Source organism: Micromesistius poutassou (genome assembly GCF_964030765.1).
Source record: "Micromesistius poutassou genome assembly, chromosome: 4".
Classification (NCBI taxonomy): Eukaryota; Metazoa; Chordata; class Actinopteri; order Gadiformes; family Gadidae; genus Micromesistius; species Micromesistius poutassou.
The window spans coordinates 10,447,527-10,465,940 of record NC_140274.1 but is presented as its reverse complement, the minus strand read 5'-3'; the positions used below and the strand labels follow the sequence as shown (position 1 = coordinate 10,465,940).

The 18,414-nt window shown below is 45.2% G+C and overlaps 2 protein-coding genes across 2 annotated transcripts in view; both read right to left on the bottom strand.

Annotated features, from left to right (window-relative positions):
* Positions 1–346: 346 nt before the first annotated feature.
* mlf1 (myeloid leukemia factor 1) lies at positions 347–9,472 on the bottom strand. Its single transcript, XM_084467325.1, has 6 exons — positions 9,257–9,472; positions 4,015–4,101; positions 3,166–3,303; positions 2,501–2,660; positions 1,935–2,076; positions 347–1,135 (listed from the first exon to the last, which is right to left on the bottom strand). The coding sequence occupies exons 1-6, from the start codon at positions 9,383–9,385 to the stop codon at positions 1,054–1,056; spliced, it is 738 nt and encodes a 245-aa protein (XP_084323451.1). The 5' UTR covers positions 9,386–9,472; the 3' UTR covers positions 347–1,053.
* Positions 9,473–11,711: 2,239 nt separating this feature from the next.
* Positions 11,712–18,414, bottom strand: part of LOC311341968 (serine/Arginine-related protein 53-like) — a 36,779-nt gene continuing 30,076 nt past the window's right edge. Inside the window, exons 2-4 of the mRNA XM_084466782.1 lie at positions 16,676–16,782; positions 14,778–14,888; positions 11,712–12,111 (exon numbers count right to left, since the gene is read on the bottom strand). Of these exons, the coding sequence (XP_084322908.1) occupies positions 12,019–12,111; positions 14,778–14,888; positions 16,676–16,782 (311 nt within the window). The 3' untranslated portion in view covers positions 11,712–12,018. The remainder of the gene's footprint in view (positions 12,112–14,777; positions 14,889–16,675; positions 16,783–18,414) is intronic.

Sequence of the window (18,414 nt, the reverse complement as noted above, 5' to 3'; positions counted from 1 at the left end):
TCTAAAGAAGTCTCTAGCTGCAAGTCCTATCAGGATGGACTACAGAGGGAGCCAGATATCCCTCTGATCTGCAGTACTGCATTAACCCTGGGAAAGACGCCACCTCCTAAACAAGCCAATGAGATCCCCTTTTGTGCTCTTATTTGTTTTAAAAACAAGGTGAACATTTGCAAATGTTTCAAGTTAAAGTCAGGGATAATTGAAGTATAAATGATGAGTGTAAATGGTCAGCAAAAATCCAAACACAAAGATGAACTGTAACAATGCAATGTCAACATGAAATATTATATATTAATTGCAGTTTTAAGCCATTGCTGTAAACAATTTACATATTCATCAGGGAAACTACGTTTAAAAATGTTTTATTCGAGATTTGTTTCAGTTGCCATGGTAAAGAGAATCTATATAGCTTCAAAAAAGCTAGTAGACAGTAAAACTGAAAATATTCCAAATATGACCTTAAGAATTGCTTTGCAGCACTAAGCATATCATCTGAAGAGAAACTCAGACTCTCCAGTAACCATATAAAAAGGGTAGCATTCATAACTTTTTTTTACAAAGATTACAGCAGATATAACATTATTGAGACAGGCATTACACTTAATTACAATAGACAGTTTAGACACAGTGGACTTTAAGTGAGTCAGTGACAATTAAAACAAATGGCTGTTGATGCAATCACTATAGTTTGATAACGATATCTGGAAAATATGAATGAAAGTATTGCAATATACAGAAAGTGAAATAAAATCACTAAATCTACTGTGTGATTTATGAAATCATATTGGGATACAAGTTAGCTTATTACTCTGTTTAAACTCAAGAGTGTCTTTAAAAGAAATACGTGTTTTTGCAGTTTGTTCAATAATGTGAGAGCGATAAAGCTGAAAGCAACAACGGCTACATTTAGAGCATTTCAAATGGTACGTCACTGCCCTCTACTGTCTGTGTTACTGGCTGGCGAGACAAACGTACACATGTGCGTGAGAGTGCAGCACAAGGTTGTAAGTTTCCATGTTTAGGTGGCATAAGAATGAGGCCTGACAGTTTTCCTTATGGCTGGGCCACACCTGAGCCCTTCACTGTGTCCGAGTGGACCTGCTTCTTCCCCTCGGCTATGTGCACCCTCCTCTCCCTGTGGGAGTAACAAGCAACAGACACACTTCAGTTAGACCAGGGGGTAAATGCTGCTGGACCATGCATTGACACATACACATTGATACAGAAATGTACACAACTTAGCTTTATTAGCATTACTAGTCGCTTCTGAGCTGTTTTATCACATTTACGTTCAGCAGGCGGTTTGATTCGAAGGGACATACGTTGGAATAATCTTGGATCCAACAGTTCTTTTATTTTATAGCAGAACTTCTGGGGGCAGAGCCTTTGCCGGAAACCATGAACTGTAAGGGGCGGAGTCACACCTTGTTTCTTTTTCAGCTAATGAGATATTTTACAGGAGGAAACTAATTTGTGTGAATAGATGAAGCTTTCAGAAAGGGATTTTAATGAGTGTATATTTCTACAGTGGCCTGTCTACACCGTGTTTAAATCAAAAATATTACAGAAACTTTTTAAAAGTTTTACTTCTACTGGCCATGTTTGTGTTGCGTTGTGCAATTAGACGCTTGCAAATCCCTGCCTCAAGCAACATGATTGGTCGAAACAAATATCAATTAAAATACATTTAAACACCCTTTTAACTAGGATTTGACTTAAGATGTAAATCTAAAGTCTGCTTCGTTAGACTAGGCTTGGAACAATGAAAACATAATCAAAATTGGAGTAGCTACAAAAAAGTTAAAAAAAAGCAACAAAAACTACAACAACCTGACAAAAGGCAACAAAACAACATCCTGTCCGAGTGCAGACTAGACAGAGAAATCAAGCCCTCCATGCAGGGGGTCATCCAGTAGTTTTAAACATCAACAGACCTGTGGGGTGGTTCAGATGCGGTGAGGGCTGCCCGGTGCACAGCCCGGGGGGCCTGGGGGGCCTCCAGGCGCGACATGGGGACAGAAGGGTGGCCTTGAGTCAGCTTAGACTGAAACTCCTGGTCAAAAGTCTGCGCCTCGGCTAGGGGAAGAGGGGAGAGGGTCAGACGCATGTTATGGATTCATTTTGTTTACTGAGGGGTAATTCCTTTGACGGTACCATATTCTTAGAAAGTAATTTTTGTTTCTCCAAGAGAGACTTGAGTTTTCTTTAACGGCCGTGTAGTCTTGCCTGGCCACTAGATGTCTCTCTTTATAAGCTTAGTCTCCTCATTTGACCTAATGATTTCAGCTGGGTCATTTAGTTCATTTGTTGACCTATATCGTTTGTCAGCCTGTTCTGTTTCCTGTATGTGCCTGCCAAAAACCAGTATAGTACTGTCTGATGGCTTCAGATTGCTTATTTCCCCCTGTTCCTACCAAGAGTCTGTGATGGAAGTAAAACCTGCCCGCTGAGTCCCTGCACTCAGGGCCCTTAAAGCCCAGACACGTCCCTCTGAACTTACATTCATCCATATTCTGGAAGTCTTGGTTGAGCTCCTTCTCGCCCGTCTTCTTGTTGTGCTTCTTCTCCACCACGTGTCCCCGGTCCTGGATGTGGTGACCGATGGCCATCTTCTCCAGGCCGCTCTCAGAGTCCCTCAGCGCTCGCCGGGTCTCTGTGATCTGGACCCGAGAGAAAAGGCCACACACACGTTACTACATTTCACTTTTATGACTCTTGACGCACTAATTTGCCAGTGGAATGTAACACACACATTAGGATAGTCTAGTAGTTATTCCGTTGCTCAGAGGGTCAGACTCCCAGCTGAAAGGTTCTGGGTTCGATCACCAACGTCTGCAGTCTGTCGGCATCCTTGAGTAAGACGCCTACCAGCATGTATCCCTACCAGCTCATTAATGACATCACACACTCAAAACACTAAGAAACAGGAATAAATTCAGCACTAGGTCCAAAGGTAATTGCAAAGACAATGCTTACGTCTCTTAAACCCTAGATTTTTATTACAAACTGGTTCCTCTCTGCCATTAAAAAGACATGGAGATGTATTGCACGGAGAGATCAGATGTATCAGAGCTTCCACAACGTACATTAGTGGACAGTGAAGAAAAGTGTTAATTAAAACCGATGTTGTTACTTCGGTGTAATGCAATCTGCTGTTGAACGTACCCCTCCAGGGGCTCGGCGCGTCTGCGAAGAGGCCTGGAACACCTTGGGGGGCTCGTTGCCCACCTTGGAATAGGTGGTGACCGACGAGGAGCTGAACGAGTGGCTATTCGGGGTGCTGGAGTCTGTGGACATGTTATCCTGCAGCAGAGTGCACACACACACACACACACACACACACACACACACACACACACACACACACACACACACACACACACACACACACACACACACACACACACACACACACACAGAATATTAAACACTGAAAGGCTTGGAGATGTTTTGATTCCAAACTAAAAGTTACTGGGTTTGATTCCCCTATGTCCACAGTTTACCTGTAGGCATCCTTGAGCAAGATAACCGTAACCCTATACCTTCTTCTTCTTAATGACATGTATCTAAATTCACTGTAATTTGCTTTGGATCAAAGCTTCTGCTTAATGGCTTTATACTAAATAGTAACATGGAATCATCAGAGAATACTAAATAAACATATCATTGTAGATAATAAAGGGGGTGGTAAGCATGGCCCAACCAGGTTGGCAGAGGAGATGACAGCCCGCATCCACAGTCTGTTTGTCAAACACGATTAGTTTGAGCAAGGAAGGACACCCCGTAGCAGAACGGATGCATATAGAGAAGATTTGTAAGAGCATATATTGTCAAAATACTACAAGAATGAGGTCTCCACAATGAATTATTTGAATGAATGAATATTTTGCATTCATGCATGCAAGTTTATTGACCTATGTCAATGAAACCGTGGGTGTGAGTCTGGACACAGCACTTTCGACAGTGATGGTGATCAGAAACCAAAAGCCCAAGAGACTCTCTATGGGAACTCACAAAGTTTTTGTGCATGTCGTCCATGCGGGTCCTCATGTTGAGCATCATGTTGTCCAGCATGCTGAAGGGGTTCCTCACGTCCGCGTCCTGGAGAGAGAACCCATTCATTACACACAGAAATCATCAACTCACTTACAGCTGAGGCCAATCAAAGCCTACAGTGTTAAACTTTGATGGGCTGCAAATTTCTGAAAATACAACAGCAGCATGAAATCTGATGATTGTGCAATCATCAAATCTCATGGACGCAGCAAAGACACTTATGACTTATGTGAAGCAGCAGAAATAACTAGTCTATATATTCAACCTCTGAATAATGAAACCACTGCTACGGAAGTTGGATAAATTCCAGTGACCAGATTAATTGGGTGTTATTTTCCATAGGCCAATCTAATGTTTCCATAGGCCAATCTAATGTTTGCATGTTAGTCTTAGTATGTATGTGTATGTGTATGTGTGTGTGTGTCTTTGTGATTCAATGATGGACACAGTGGTGACAATGCCAGCCGTCCTGGACGGTTTTGGGCTACTCGGTGCACTCTGTGCCAACTGGGTTCCTTGGTAAAGGGCAGTGAGCTGGGGGACTGGGTGTCACAGTACCACCTGGTGCATGGGCATTACCAGCTCGTAAAACACTCCTCTGTGGGCACACACACAGTTGCACTATTCATCTGTTGTCTATAGGCGTACGTATGTGAAGCCTTTACCCCACTGTATACAGGACATTCATAATCCCTTCTCTACCTTCTCATGACATCATGTTTCAAACAGAACCACTTTCACTATGCAGCTGGATTGGTGCGTTTCTTCCTGCATTTATCATGTACATTTCTAATGATGAATTGGGATTATGCATTATATATTTTATGTTGTGTTGGTCTTGCAGGGTTATAAAATTCAAACTAAAATGAGTTACAGCTTTTCAAAACCCAATACAGTGCTGATGATAACCACACAGGCAGAGGCCTGCACTGAACACTAATGCTTTTATGCACTCTGCTCTGTCGACTTGGACTGATTTATAAAACAGTTGAAAATAGCCCTTCTGGCTGTTTTCAAATCAATGACAAAAGGTACTCAACATACATTGGTTATTCAATGATATTTACAGCGATTTCTTGTATTAGTCTTATTACAGTTTTTTGTTGATACAGGTATTGTCCAGGGCACTCTTGTAAGAGAGATTTTGTAATCTCAATGTCCTTCCCTGGCTAAGTAAAAATTAAGAAACATGCTCATCGTACTGACCATGTGGCGCTCGCAATTTCTGAGAAGCCATGCTGTATGATATTAATGTAGTAGATGCCTGCCATTGTATTCATGGCATATAATGGCAGCACCCGAGAAATACACACACGCACGCACGCATGCTCACAAACACTAGTCTTTTTCCATAGCGAATTCCAAAGAGTCCTGCGCACCATTTGGGAATGTCTGCAGAGTTCATGGGCAGTGTGCATGCTGCTACTTTCTCAGGTTTTCTCTGTAGGTCATCGTAAGGATATTTGTGTTTTTTCCACCCTGATCACTGGATCACTTAGCACTCCAGCGCAGCCCTACACCGCCCCCTGAACCTGACAGGGGTGTGCAAGCATGGAGGCAGAGGGGGGGGGGGGGAGGAGGAGGAGGAGGAGTGTCCTTCAGCCAAGCCGTCAGTTCTCCTTGCCAAATACCCTCCTGGGTGTTGATGAACCCAGGACCCAGGTTAAACATCTCACCATCCAGGGATGGGCCTGTGAGTGTGTACGTGTGAGTGTGTGAGTGTGGGTTGTGCTAGAGAGAGATAAAGCGGGTGTGTGTGGGGGGGGGGGGGGGGTCATTGTGCGTAGCTGGTGTGGGGTGTTGAATGACTTGTGTTCCATGTGTAATTCGGTCGCGTTGCCGGGGATTAGCGATGGAGTTAGCGCTGCGGCGAAGCCCGGTTCTGGGAAGGCGATGGGTGGGCAGGGACGGACCCCCAGACCCAGCCCAGCGGAGGGGTTTAGCGGGGGTCCGGCGCGAGCTGCTGCTTCGCTCAGCGCTTCTCGAAAGGTCGCGCTGATGTAACGCCCTCAAACGGTATGCTTGAAGCCCGCCGGCCAATTATATCTGGGAGCGAGAGGCATCTATGAACTAATAAATGGCGGATACATTTCTGCCCATATTTTTAGCCAGGGGTCAGGGCGAGCGTAGATGTCGAGAGTGCAAAATATGGAGCACGGACCCAGTGGTCTTTCACACATTATTTTCGGACAGCTGCCCACGCTGTCTCAGTCACTCACTCCTTCTTCTCCGCGCCGTACTCCGGATCGCTTTATTTTCCAGATGGATGCTTTGATATGGTTAATGCAGAGTCTTCTGCCACTAATGACGAGGGTGTTCTTGGACCAAGATGAGCTCTGAGTGATATTCTGGAACGGGGTGTGCAGGTTTGATTCCTACTTGTAAGGGATAAGGAGGAGGGTGTTTGTTTTGGACGGCTTCTAGCAGCAGGTGGTTCACTAGAGAGACGATGACACATAGTCGTAGCGAAGCATACATCCTCATGGCAGAAACTAAGGAGGAACAAATATAAGGACATCTGACCAATGTGAGATTAAAACAAAGATGAATAAAGACAAGACAAGATGGCTAACTTGGTTATGAAGTGGGAATAAAGTGGCAGAACCAAACTTTTGGGTAGGTGAAAGCAGGAGGGAGTATCATGTGTTTTACGTCAGTTTCATATAGATCTAAGCGTTGGACCAAAAGCAACTGTCCCAGTTTAAGAATCACTAACATAGATAGACAATATACTTTATTTATCGAGAAACATACAACATTCTACAGCAACACATTTGATGAACTACTAACAAGATAAAAAAAAGGAGAACATGAATAATCATTTTAAAAAGCCAATAAACACTAGGTTCTCTAACCGACCACTGTATCAGGGACACACTCAACAGGCCCGCCCCGCTTATTTCAACACAGCCCTGGAACACATACCTCCGCTACCATGGTAACCACATGCCAACCTTTTTACAAACCGCAGACTGAAAGGAAGCGATCGTCTCACCAGCGGTGGAAAAATAAATAAATAAATAAATAGACGCAACATATGAAACTGTCGTCTCGTCCTCCTATTTATAAACAAGTCTCCCCTGTGGAAGGGCCTGGTCTTGAAAGGCGATATTAGGAGCAGAGCGGACAGGAGACGGGACCGGGGGACAATACGATGTGAGGGGTCGCGGCACGGAGGGAAGCAGCAACAGGACATTCACCAAATGGTTGGCAAAGAGAACCCAGAGGGGAAGCTTCTCGCACTATTTGGTGAATGCGTCGTCTGTGTTAATGCATGCATGTTACAATGTGGTGTGCATGCACATTCACACTATAAGAGATGGGTGTGTGTGTTTTATTTTAATTTCAACGATAATAAAGCGTGATATGATAGGCTATGATGATCCCTGCATTGCTCCGGAGTTTCATGCTACCCTGGCCATGTGGGCTTTTGATGTTGGAGAGCAGTGCTGCGTGTCAGCTAGATGTGTTATCTAGCTGCTGGATGGACATTTTTGTTGCAGACAGAACCACAGACTCACACACATGCAGTGGGGATGTTTGTTTGATACAACACACTCTATACATCACACACCGACGTGTCTTTAGGTATCTGCACGCGCGTGCGTGCGTGTGTGTAAAATAATGAGTAAGTGATAGATAGATAGATAGATAGATACAGGCAAATAGACAGAGAGATCATCTTCTAACTTTTTTCACATTCTCTCATTAGCATTGATCTCATACATCGCCAAACAACTCTTGATGTTGTTTGTTTATTTCTTGTTTCTCTGTGTACCATTAATGCTAGCACCTGACAGCTCATCAGGTCGAGCCTGTCCAGGTGCAGTGGCAGGCCTTCTGTAACCTTCTCCTCCCAGCATTAGCACAGCCCCCCTGGGACAAACGTCCCCCCCCCCCCCCCGACTCCACTACACGGCTAATGCAGACTCAAATAGCGCGGCCAGTTTCCTTGAAAACCAAAACCCTCCCTCTCTAGTGTAGAGAGAGCCCTCTCATGGCCCTTGGTGCTCATACTAAACTACAGCGCACCGCCCCGGCTACGATCACGACTCAGTGAAGTTGCGGCTCAGGAGAACGCAGAGGGCCAGTGTGTGAGGCTCAGTGGGGAGAAGTGCAGACGCTCTCGAGTCAAGAGGTGTTTGAGGTTCGACGGGGGGGACTTCAGTTTAGTGAGGGAGGGAAAGAAAAAGTGTGCTGTCAGAGTCAGAGTGCAGCTCAGGCAGTAAAAGTAGAAAAATCAATGCAATTGAGGTAGCCTGTAGTAGCAGAAGAAGAAGAAGCAAGCCTTCTGCAGGTGAGGTAGCCAATTGTAGGATAGAAGCAACCCTCCTAGTCTGTATTAAAGTGCCAATCAGTCCAATTTTGGTTGTTACTTTAGTCAAGTCTAAAGCCCCACCAAGTTCCAGATAATAATTGTATTATATAAATATACAGTATATAGCTATATATTAATATATATACTTCACACAGGATGACCATAAAAAGGTCAACGTAGGCTGTTGTAACACACAGGCTCTAACTCTCCACGGCCTTGTGCAAGCAGCAGAACTCTACAAGGCCGAGTTCATGGGAGAGTGAGAGAAGACGTGTGTGTGTGTTTGTGTGTGTGTGCGCGCCTCCATAAGAAGGCAGTGTGTCAGTGGAACAATGCACTATTTATAGTGCTCCTCTGGGCTGTAAATAGCTGTCCAGAGGCCAGTGGGGGACTTAACCCCCTAGCATCCAGATCCATGTCCAAAGTGAGGGGGGGCTCCCGTTACGATGTCGGTGGGGTCTACCGGAACCCCAGTGAACAGGGATTTGTTCCTTCCCAAGTCTACTGTAATTGCGTTATTGGAATTTGGTGGGGGGGGGGGGGGGTGGGGGGGTGGTCATGGCGTCTATGTGTGTGTTTGACAGTTCAGTAATCAGGGGAACTTACAGCACATAAGGGGGTTTTGTGTCCACTGACCCCAACAATATGTAGGTCAATCTGTCTATAGAATACAAGGATGGTGACACACACACACACACACACACACACACACACACAGTGGCCCGGAGTGACAGCCCGTAGACTCTAAAACACCACACCACACCAAACCACCAACAAATCCCCAACACTTTGAAAATACAAACTGACTGGACACAGAACTGAAAAACACACAGTGTTCATGTGTTGTGTAATGGGAGTCTTTTTCTATTTGTGTGTTCCTACCCGATGTTGGTCTCTGAGCGTCAGAGAGGTGCCTGGGTGGGCCGCGGACCCTCGTCGCTGGTCCCTGCAGTCCATCAAGCTGGGCATGAAGGGGCTTCCGCCGAACGGGTCGGAAAAACTGCGCATCATCTGTCGCACACGGTCATTGTGAGCCTGGAATGGATCCCTATTAGACGACAGGACATTCAATTAGGTTTAGGTCATATTATTATTATTTTTATGCCAAGGAGTGAAGACATGCATAGATTATCACAGGAATGGTTCCTACCTTGTAGAGCTAAAGGAGAAGGGAAGGGAAAGCAGAGACAGGGAAGACATTCAGTGTTGAACTGTAGTTTCAAATTTGGTTAAACTAAGCTTGAACGTCTAAAGGTAAATTGTTTTTAATATGCTGATATAATTAAGAGATGTGTCAATCACAGAGCTTATTGATCACCCTTAGCCCTAATTAATAAATTATAGATCACAGGTGTAAAATTAATTAGTTTAAATAATAATTGTATCTAGGTAGGACCTGTTCTATTTTAACCAGTGGCCGAACAGCATTGGCAGGCAACTGATGTTGTTTTAAATGTGATATGATGGCTTCATGAGACGTCAGCTGCTACAAAAAGCGTGTGATTCCTTAATGCTTCAAACATCAGTTGATTGTTCCATTCCGATTTTGGCAACGAAAACCTTCACGCAAGAAAACGTGGCAGGTGAGCAGGAAAGAAAAGCGGTGTTACATGTATAGATGATAGCAATACACACACGGAGGTTAACGTTACTCACGAGAAGAACGGGTCCTCGTCAAAGTCCCTGGTAAGACTGTTGAACATTTCCACAGACGTCGAAAACAGAACTCAAGTAAAGCAAACAATCATAAAAATATTTATTGGAGAGTTGAGGAGTGTGAGCCCTGGCGTTCAAGGTCTATGGAGTTACTATGAAGTCTCTTAGCTGCAACATGATTTAAATTTACAGTGTACGACCATATGCCACATGACCTGAGTCCACCCCTCTGATTGGCTGGTTATTCGGAGACGGGAGAAGGTTGCGTCTGTTGGACAGTATGTTGTGGACGGCAGCCATGACAACGGCCATTTAGAACTCTCCACTTCAATGGTTGTTTTCGTTAATTTAATTACAATCTAAAAAATATTTTTAAGATAATCAAACCCTATATTACAAAATTAACGGGCTCCTAGAATTAGAAGAGCGGACTATTTAACAGACAGTAAATTAATATTTGGACCGACAGTATTTGACTGAGACCTTCATCTAACCAATTCCTGTGAATCCTAATTTACTTATTTATTATTTATTTAACTTTCCACTTTGTCATTCAAGAACACACAATCTCATACAAAAAAAAAGTCGAACGTATAGGCACTTGTTTATGAAGTGGTTGTTCCCAGCTGGTCCCTGTGGGTTGGGAGGACACCCTTAGTTTGGGACCGCCACCCGACACGCTGGCATGTGGCTGACTGATGTAAGCAGGGCCATCTGCTGAGTGACTTGTGAATAAACGTACACACACACGTACAAATGCGCACACACATACACAAACATACAGATGGACACACACGAGCAAGTGTATGCGTGCAAGAACGCACACACACACACACATGTACAAATGTGCACACACGATACACAAAAATACAGACATTCACAAGCATGCGCACACATGCAAGAATGCACACATGCACAAATGCATACACACACACACACACACACACACACACACACACACACACACACACACACACACACACACACACACACACACACACACACACACACACACACACACACACACACACACAGATAGCCACCCACACACACACAAGCATACGCAAGCATGTATGCACAGAAACACACACACACACTCACGCATACACGCACACCGAAACAACGATTTGACTGAAGTTCGAATTGGTAGTATTATTCCAATGTTAAATGTTAATGGAACAAGGCTCGGGCGGGTGTTCCATGTCTAGCATAACGCTACCATCTGGTCAGTCCACAAATAGGCCGGAGTCTGGACTCGGCACAGACCTTGAACTCAAGCACAGAGAAACCAAATCGAGATGACAGACACCAACACAGAGCACAACAAATCCAAAAAGTAGAAAAATGGATAGAGGACTTTTAGGTTTGATGTTTTCCAGTGTTTCAGAAACGATTCGGCATTCGTTCAGGGTGAGTCAGCTTTAGAATTAGATGTAGTAGGATAGGGGAGCCTGCAAACTACACATAAATTGTGGCTCATAATGTGTCTGGGATGTCTAAATATACCACCTCATCCCGCCTGCTCAGAGGATAATTATATACTTGAATTCAAGTAATCATGTTTCAATGTATAATTATCATCACTAGGGTTGTAATCACTTCAAATATGATATTTAGTTCACCCCTTCAAACTTAAAACAAGGTTAACATTTGTACTCATTTTCATATATTTATTGGTGATTTTAATACTAAATAAGACTACATTTGTAAGTGTGAATTATTTTTCTTTAAAAACCAACATGTTAACAAATGATCAAAGAAGAATGAAATAAACACTTCAAACGACTCCACAAGTATTCTACTGGCAGTCATTCTGCTTTAGCTGATGGAAAAAAAGTAAATACATAAGAAAAAAAAACAAAGGATTCCAGTCGGACCAAAAAACAGTAAACGGAGCAGGGTGTCCACTCTATTTACAGGAGTAAAAACAACGACAGATATGAGCCTAGGATGTTAACCACACATCCATCCTCTCTGCCTGGTTGGCTTCATGTAACCGGGCTTCCCATGAGCCTCTCCTGCCGCAGGGAGACCAGCCTCTTCAGCCACAGCTCCTCTGCCTTCTCCTTGTCCATGAACAACTAGAAGAGGCCGAGGAGGGGAAGAAGGATGTTCAGAAGGGCAACAGGAAAAACAGTTAATAGCTGAGATGTGATCTCTGGGTAACTTAAAAGTCTTCAAGTCTGCACTGCTGAATGGTTCTTATGCAAATATAATACAAACGTGTTCTTATAAAATAACAATACCACCTTGCCATTGACTTCCATGACATACATTTTGAGTCTTGTTGTAAATGATATTGCATGCAACCATGCATGGAGCACGTTTCTCCTTTGATTTTCTTACTCAAATCAACGCGTGCCACTGAAGTGCTTAAGAGTGGAGCATTGTAAGTTTGTTGGACCCTTGTTTTACCGGTTTTAATTGACTAGTTTAAGTGAATAGTCTATTGTTCCCTTTCCTCCCCCATACCCAGGGTGTGAGGAAGAGGCCTGAAATGGGCGTAGGTAGTTCTTGCGGGACCCTCTGATCCCGCGCCACCAATCAGCTGTTGGCTGACGCGGTGCAGCCTCCCCCTGCTTAGGTTCTGCTCTGTATTGTATGTAACCAATGGGTTGAGATATCTGACGATTGGGGATGGTTTAGTGCTCTTTGTCGTCAAATGTGGGTATGCTGTATTTATTTAAGGTTTATTTGAACAGATATAGAAACATGGATCAGCTCGAGACAGTCGTCTGATGTTTGCATAATAGTCATAATCAATTTTAGCCAAAGCTAATTGATGACACTCGTCCCCATCTGTCATTATTAAAATCCTAAGGCAGGGATCACCCCAAAAGAGTGGAACTGTACACCATTGCATGCAATAAATTATTACATTTTTCTGATGCAAGTGATTTGTGGCAGAAAACTGAAATTCCTGTTGGGAGCTGTTCAAGAAAACTGAAAAAGACTGAAAAAAAAAAGTTAAGAAGCCTGGCCACGACGCTAATGGAACCACTGCCTGACCTTCGCATAACACAACACACCTAGCAGCGGTGATGTCACCAGTTGCACACGCTCACACCACTGTGGAATGTGGAGTGTGTTCCTGGGCCCGGGGGCCTCAGCCACTGACCCACCAGCTCGTATCCAGGTCCCAATGGGGTTGGGAGCATGGCAGCAGGAGTCATTAGATAAAGGAACCAGAATTTCTAATGCCGGCTCAACCACATGAATCAATGCTTTATGACTGGGTGTAGGGCTCGGTTAGCTAGAGCTGTATCAGGGTGTACGTTTACCTAGACCAAGCTAGAGCTGTATCAGGGTGTTAGTCAATCCTGGCGTAGCTAGAGCTGTATCAGGCTGTAAGTCTAACTAGACCAAGCTAGAGCTGTATCAGGGTGTAAGTCTCTCCAGGCCTAGCTAGAGCTGTATCAGAGCTGTATTAGGGTGTAAGTCTCTCCAGGCCTTGCTAGTGCTGAATTAGGGTGTTTCCGATAACCAGTCCCCCTTGCCATTGCCAGTGAGGTGTTTCTTTATCCTGTATTATTGCGTATATACATATACAGTCTAACGATATGTAGGACAGGTCCACCACATGAAGGTGTAGACTAGGCTGCAAGGCGGCACCTAGCTGACTCGCGGACGCACAGTGTTATGAGACGATAACGGGGTGATCTGCCGATCCGTCTACTGGCAAGCAGCGCTGGGGAGCGACTCTCCGGGACCGAATAGGAGGGGAGGAGTGCGGCGGGGGAAAGGCGCGGGGGACGATTCCTCCTGGCTTTCTGTTCATAAGGCGTGGGCTGGTGTCGCGACACGGCGCAGGGCCGCTTCCATCGTGCTCGTATTGGCAATAATGTGCATGTAAATACTGTCTTGGTATGCAGATGGCTGCACCCGACCATCCCTCATCCCTCCCTCCATACCTCCTCCCCCAGCCTCCATTGTTCAGGGGGTGGGGGGGGGGCGCTGTGTGTTATCACTGTGTTCTACAGCGTCTGACTCTAATCTCTGGTAGATCTGCACTGGTTGCCTGGTGCTAACGATGCTATGCATGTGTGTGTGTGTGTGTGTGTGTGTGTGTGTGTGTGTGTGTGTGTGTGTGTGTGTGTGTGTGTGTGTGTGTGTGTGTGTGTGTGTGTGTGTGTGTGTGTGTGTATGAGGGCCAGTGTGCGCGTATGTATGAGTGCAAATGTGCGCATATGTACGTGTAAATGAGTCTAAATGTGATTTTGTGTGTGTGTGTGTGTGTGTGTGTGTGTGTGTGTGTGTGTGTGTGTGTGTGTGTGTGTGTGTGTGTGATCGTGTGTGTGGGATGACAGTATCTAGCTGTAGTAATGGGAGTCATCTGTCCTGATTGGAAGTGAGGCTGAGACTGAGGCCCGCCTGGGGCATATTGCTGCCATACATCAGCCTGTCTGAGGGACTGTGTGTGTGTGTGTGTGTGTGTGTGTGTGTGTCGGGGGGGGTCTGATCTGCATACATCATGGCCTAACTGAGTTTCCCCTGCGGAGACAGATTACTGGAAAAGCACTAGGGGCTAATATTGGAGTTTAAAGTTTTCCCCCTTCAACAGTTCCTGGTTAGGAGAATAATATTCTCCAGAAGGTATCATAACACAAAACTCCACTTGGTGGTTCCTCCTCACGGGCTAGGCAGTGCGCCTCAGCTCAGTGTAATGGACGAGTCCCTGGCTTCCTCTGGCTGGGGTACGGGGGTGTTGGGGTACGGGGGTGTTGGGGTACGGGGGGAGAGCACTCACGCTGGGGTGCGCCAGGGTGTCGGTGTCGTTGTAGCGTATGGACGTGGGGAGGACAGCCACCTCCACAGGGTCCTCAGTGTGGTCCTCCTGCTTCACCTCGGCTGGCTCCACCTAAAACACCGCCCAGACAGACCCGTGCAAGAAAACAGAGCAAAGTCTCTTACTCACGTCTATGTTTTTTATTCATGAATAAATCACAAATTCTAAATTACATATTCAAGTATCTAATAAAAACGGTAGGAGTAATCCATCTTCCAGTTTGTGTTTGTGTGTAGAAAAACAAATTATTCTAATGCAAGTACTGCACTTTACCAGCAGGTGGCAGTGTAGGTTTGAGTCTCACACTAGAACTTCCAAGCATCAGCTTATTTGCTGGAAGTCAGCTCACAATTCATACTATTAAAAAAACCTGTCAAACCGTGAGTTAATGTATTCGATTATACAAGCAAAGCAAACTATCATAAAACTTTATGTGATTATGTATTATGTGTGTCTGTGCAAGAGGTTTCACACGAAGAGTGAAAACATAGCATTGAGTTAGAGACGAAACTGGGATCATGCTTTCGAGGAAAATCTTCTGAATCATAATCTGCTAACACAGTATGGCAATATTATTGAGATGATGGCTTTTTCCTTGTTAGTGATCCCACATTATGAAGTACTTAAAATGTTTTGGTTTCAAGCCATGTGTGAACTGTAGGTCATTCATGTAAAGTTTATGGCAATAGTTGATAGATGATCTAGCCGTTATAAAAAAAAGAATAAAAAAAGAAAAAAAAAGTAATAACCGATAGTGGAACTAAGCATTACGTAATTTAACGGTGACAATTACGATTTAACCATGGTCACAATGTAATGCATATAGTTGCAGAGTAAAATCAGCAGAAGCCAAACCGATTAGTAAAGTTAACCTTGCTAATTGTCCTGAGGAAATTTGGCCTACATAAGCTTTTAAGCAATAAAAGGACATCAAGAAATCCACAAATTCTAACGTCGATGTTAATCAGATGCCCTTTGAAGCAGAGCACACTGACCTTCTCCCTGCTATGATGACTTTCACTTGCGACTCCTCTGACAAAAGAACACACTTTTCATCCCAAATTATTTCTGACCTTCGCATGACTAGAAACACAGACGGGGAGCCCTTGTGAGGGACAGGCAGGCGCTGTGCAGCGGCCCAACGTGGTTTAACCTGCCAGGCTTTAACCCAAACAGTTTGCCATTTAGTGTCTCCCTGTGGCCGCCCGGGCCCTGACCCGGAGCACACTCACTGACATTTGCACTAAAACTCTGCGGTCTGAAGCTGAGATCTGGTGCCTTTGTCTCTACAACAAGGGAGCCAGGAGCCTCCATAAATCTAATTCCTGCCTCTTCAGCGGTACGGGGGCATTTCAATAATGACTTTTGTGTTCAGCCTGCATCTGCAAAACCACACAAACCAGGACGGGGAGACTGGGGGGGGGGGGGGTAAAACAGAGGGGGGGAGAGAGAGAGAGAGAGAGAGAGAGAGAGAGAGAGAGAGAGAGAGAGAGAGAGAGAGAGAGAGAGAGAGAGAGACAACGGCTGTTGCTTTTGTGTGGGCCCTGTTGCTCTGGAGGCGGTGGACCGTGGCACGTCAGATGAATCCGTCTCCATGTGGAAACAAACGGCATTGAATGGGAATGTTTGATTTGGTCTGGGCCGTCTCCGGACAGAAGGCACCACCGCGGCGCAGGGGGTGGAAAAATTCAATAAGAGCACAGAGTGAAAAGAGAGAGAGAGAGAGAGAGAGAGAGAGAGAGAGAGAGAGAGAGAGAGAGAGAGAGAGAGAGAGAGAGAGAGAGAGAGAGAGAGAGAGAGAGAGAGAGAGAGAGAGAGAGAGAGAGAGAGAGAGAGAGAGAGAGAGAGAGCACACGCACCTTTATGTCGTCCCTGGATGATTTGAAAGCCTGAGGAACAAAGGAATCACTCTCGATGGCCTCAATGTCCTTTATCCTTCTCACTTGCTCCTCCAGAGACGTCCCCTCTGAAACACAGGACCACCGGGGAGACGTTACGCACAATACACACACACACAGACATACAAACACACACACCTGCATATGTGGGTAGACGCAAGCATGCGCACAATCACACACACACACACACACACACACACACACACACACACACACACACACACACACACACACACACACACACACACACACACACACACACACACTGATCGAACACCATTGCCTGTCATGTTAAGAAAGAGATGACCCTCAATGTGAAGTGGGTTTCACTGACTTGGTTTACAGTGCGTTATGTCTCTTTAGTAATTCCGGCTGACACATGAGATACACAATGTCTCTTATTTAGCTGTTTTCAGTTTCCACGAGGAGAGCCGGGACTAGGCGGTGGGGACGGGGGCCACGTCAGAGGCGGTGAGAATCAAGCCAACAAGGCATCATCCAATCAGTGAGAAGGCTGGAGAGATAAAGTATGATAACAAATCTACCAAATATACACACACTCAATACAATGCATTTCATCCATTAAGATAACAAAACGGCATTATGTTTAATGGATTTTCCGTGCAATCGGAAGGAGTTGCCCCCCCCCCCCGGTTTGCACAGCCCAACAAAAAGCTGGAGAACGTCCCAAACCCATTACATCTGGATCCAAACTAACTCTTGGAAAATTTGATTAAAAACAAAAAAAAAACTCCGGAAATGCAAGATCAGTGTATATCGGAAAAGTTAAAATAAAAAAAAAGTTAAAATAAAAAAAGTTCAACAAAAAAAAGACAAAAGTCTGAATACTCCCATTATTTCACTCCTGTCAATCTCCACCTCCCCCCCACTGATCAGTCAATATTCATCTCTCCCAGAGTCTTCCATCCCTCCTCTCCTGCACCAAATCTCTCTGTCATACAGACGCTCTGCTCATGTAGCCTGTGTCACGAAAGCACGCACACGAAAACACACACACACACACACCCCGTTCCGTCACAGGACTTTCTTCCTCACCTCTGCGATGAGCCTCCTACATAAGAGGTGTCGCTGCATACCACCCGAATGCATGTGGGCAGAGGGACGCGCACACGCTAATGTGTGGTTTAGAATGGAGCTACGCGTGGTCCTTGTGCACAGAGAGAACAGAAGGGGTCCCCAAAAAAAAAAAAAAGGAGGAAGCGGGGCCTGCACCACACAGATGTGTGTGTGCACACGGACACACACAAATGCACGGACACACACAAATGCACAGCCACACACTGACACGGCTTCAGTTGAAACTAATAGCGAGAATTAATTTGATACATTAGCATCCACAGAGATGCTGTCACAACAGATCTTCATGCCACTGATGTTTAATGAATAAATGAATATTTGTTCCACTTTCCATTTGGTTACCACTGGCAGCAAGGTAACGCATGCTTGAAAAGGTGCACACACGCACGCACGCACGCACGCACGCACACGCATCTGGGAGCTCTGTTCATAACAGCTCAAAAGGAGCCTTTGATTCATATTGAGTACAGACTGTACACCTGAGTGAGGAGTGGATGCGGGACGGACCACTGGCGTGCCAGGCGGCGCTGGGAGACCGCCGGAGCAGAAGAGAGGCTTATCCGTACCCCTTACCTTACCTGGGCCACGAGAATACTAGTCTG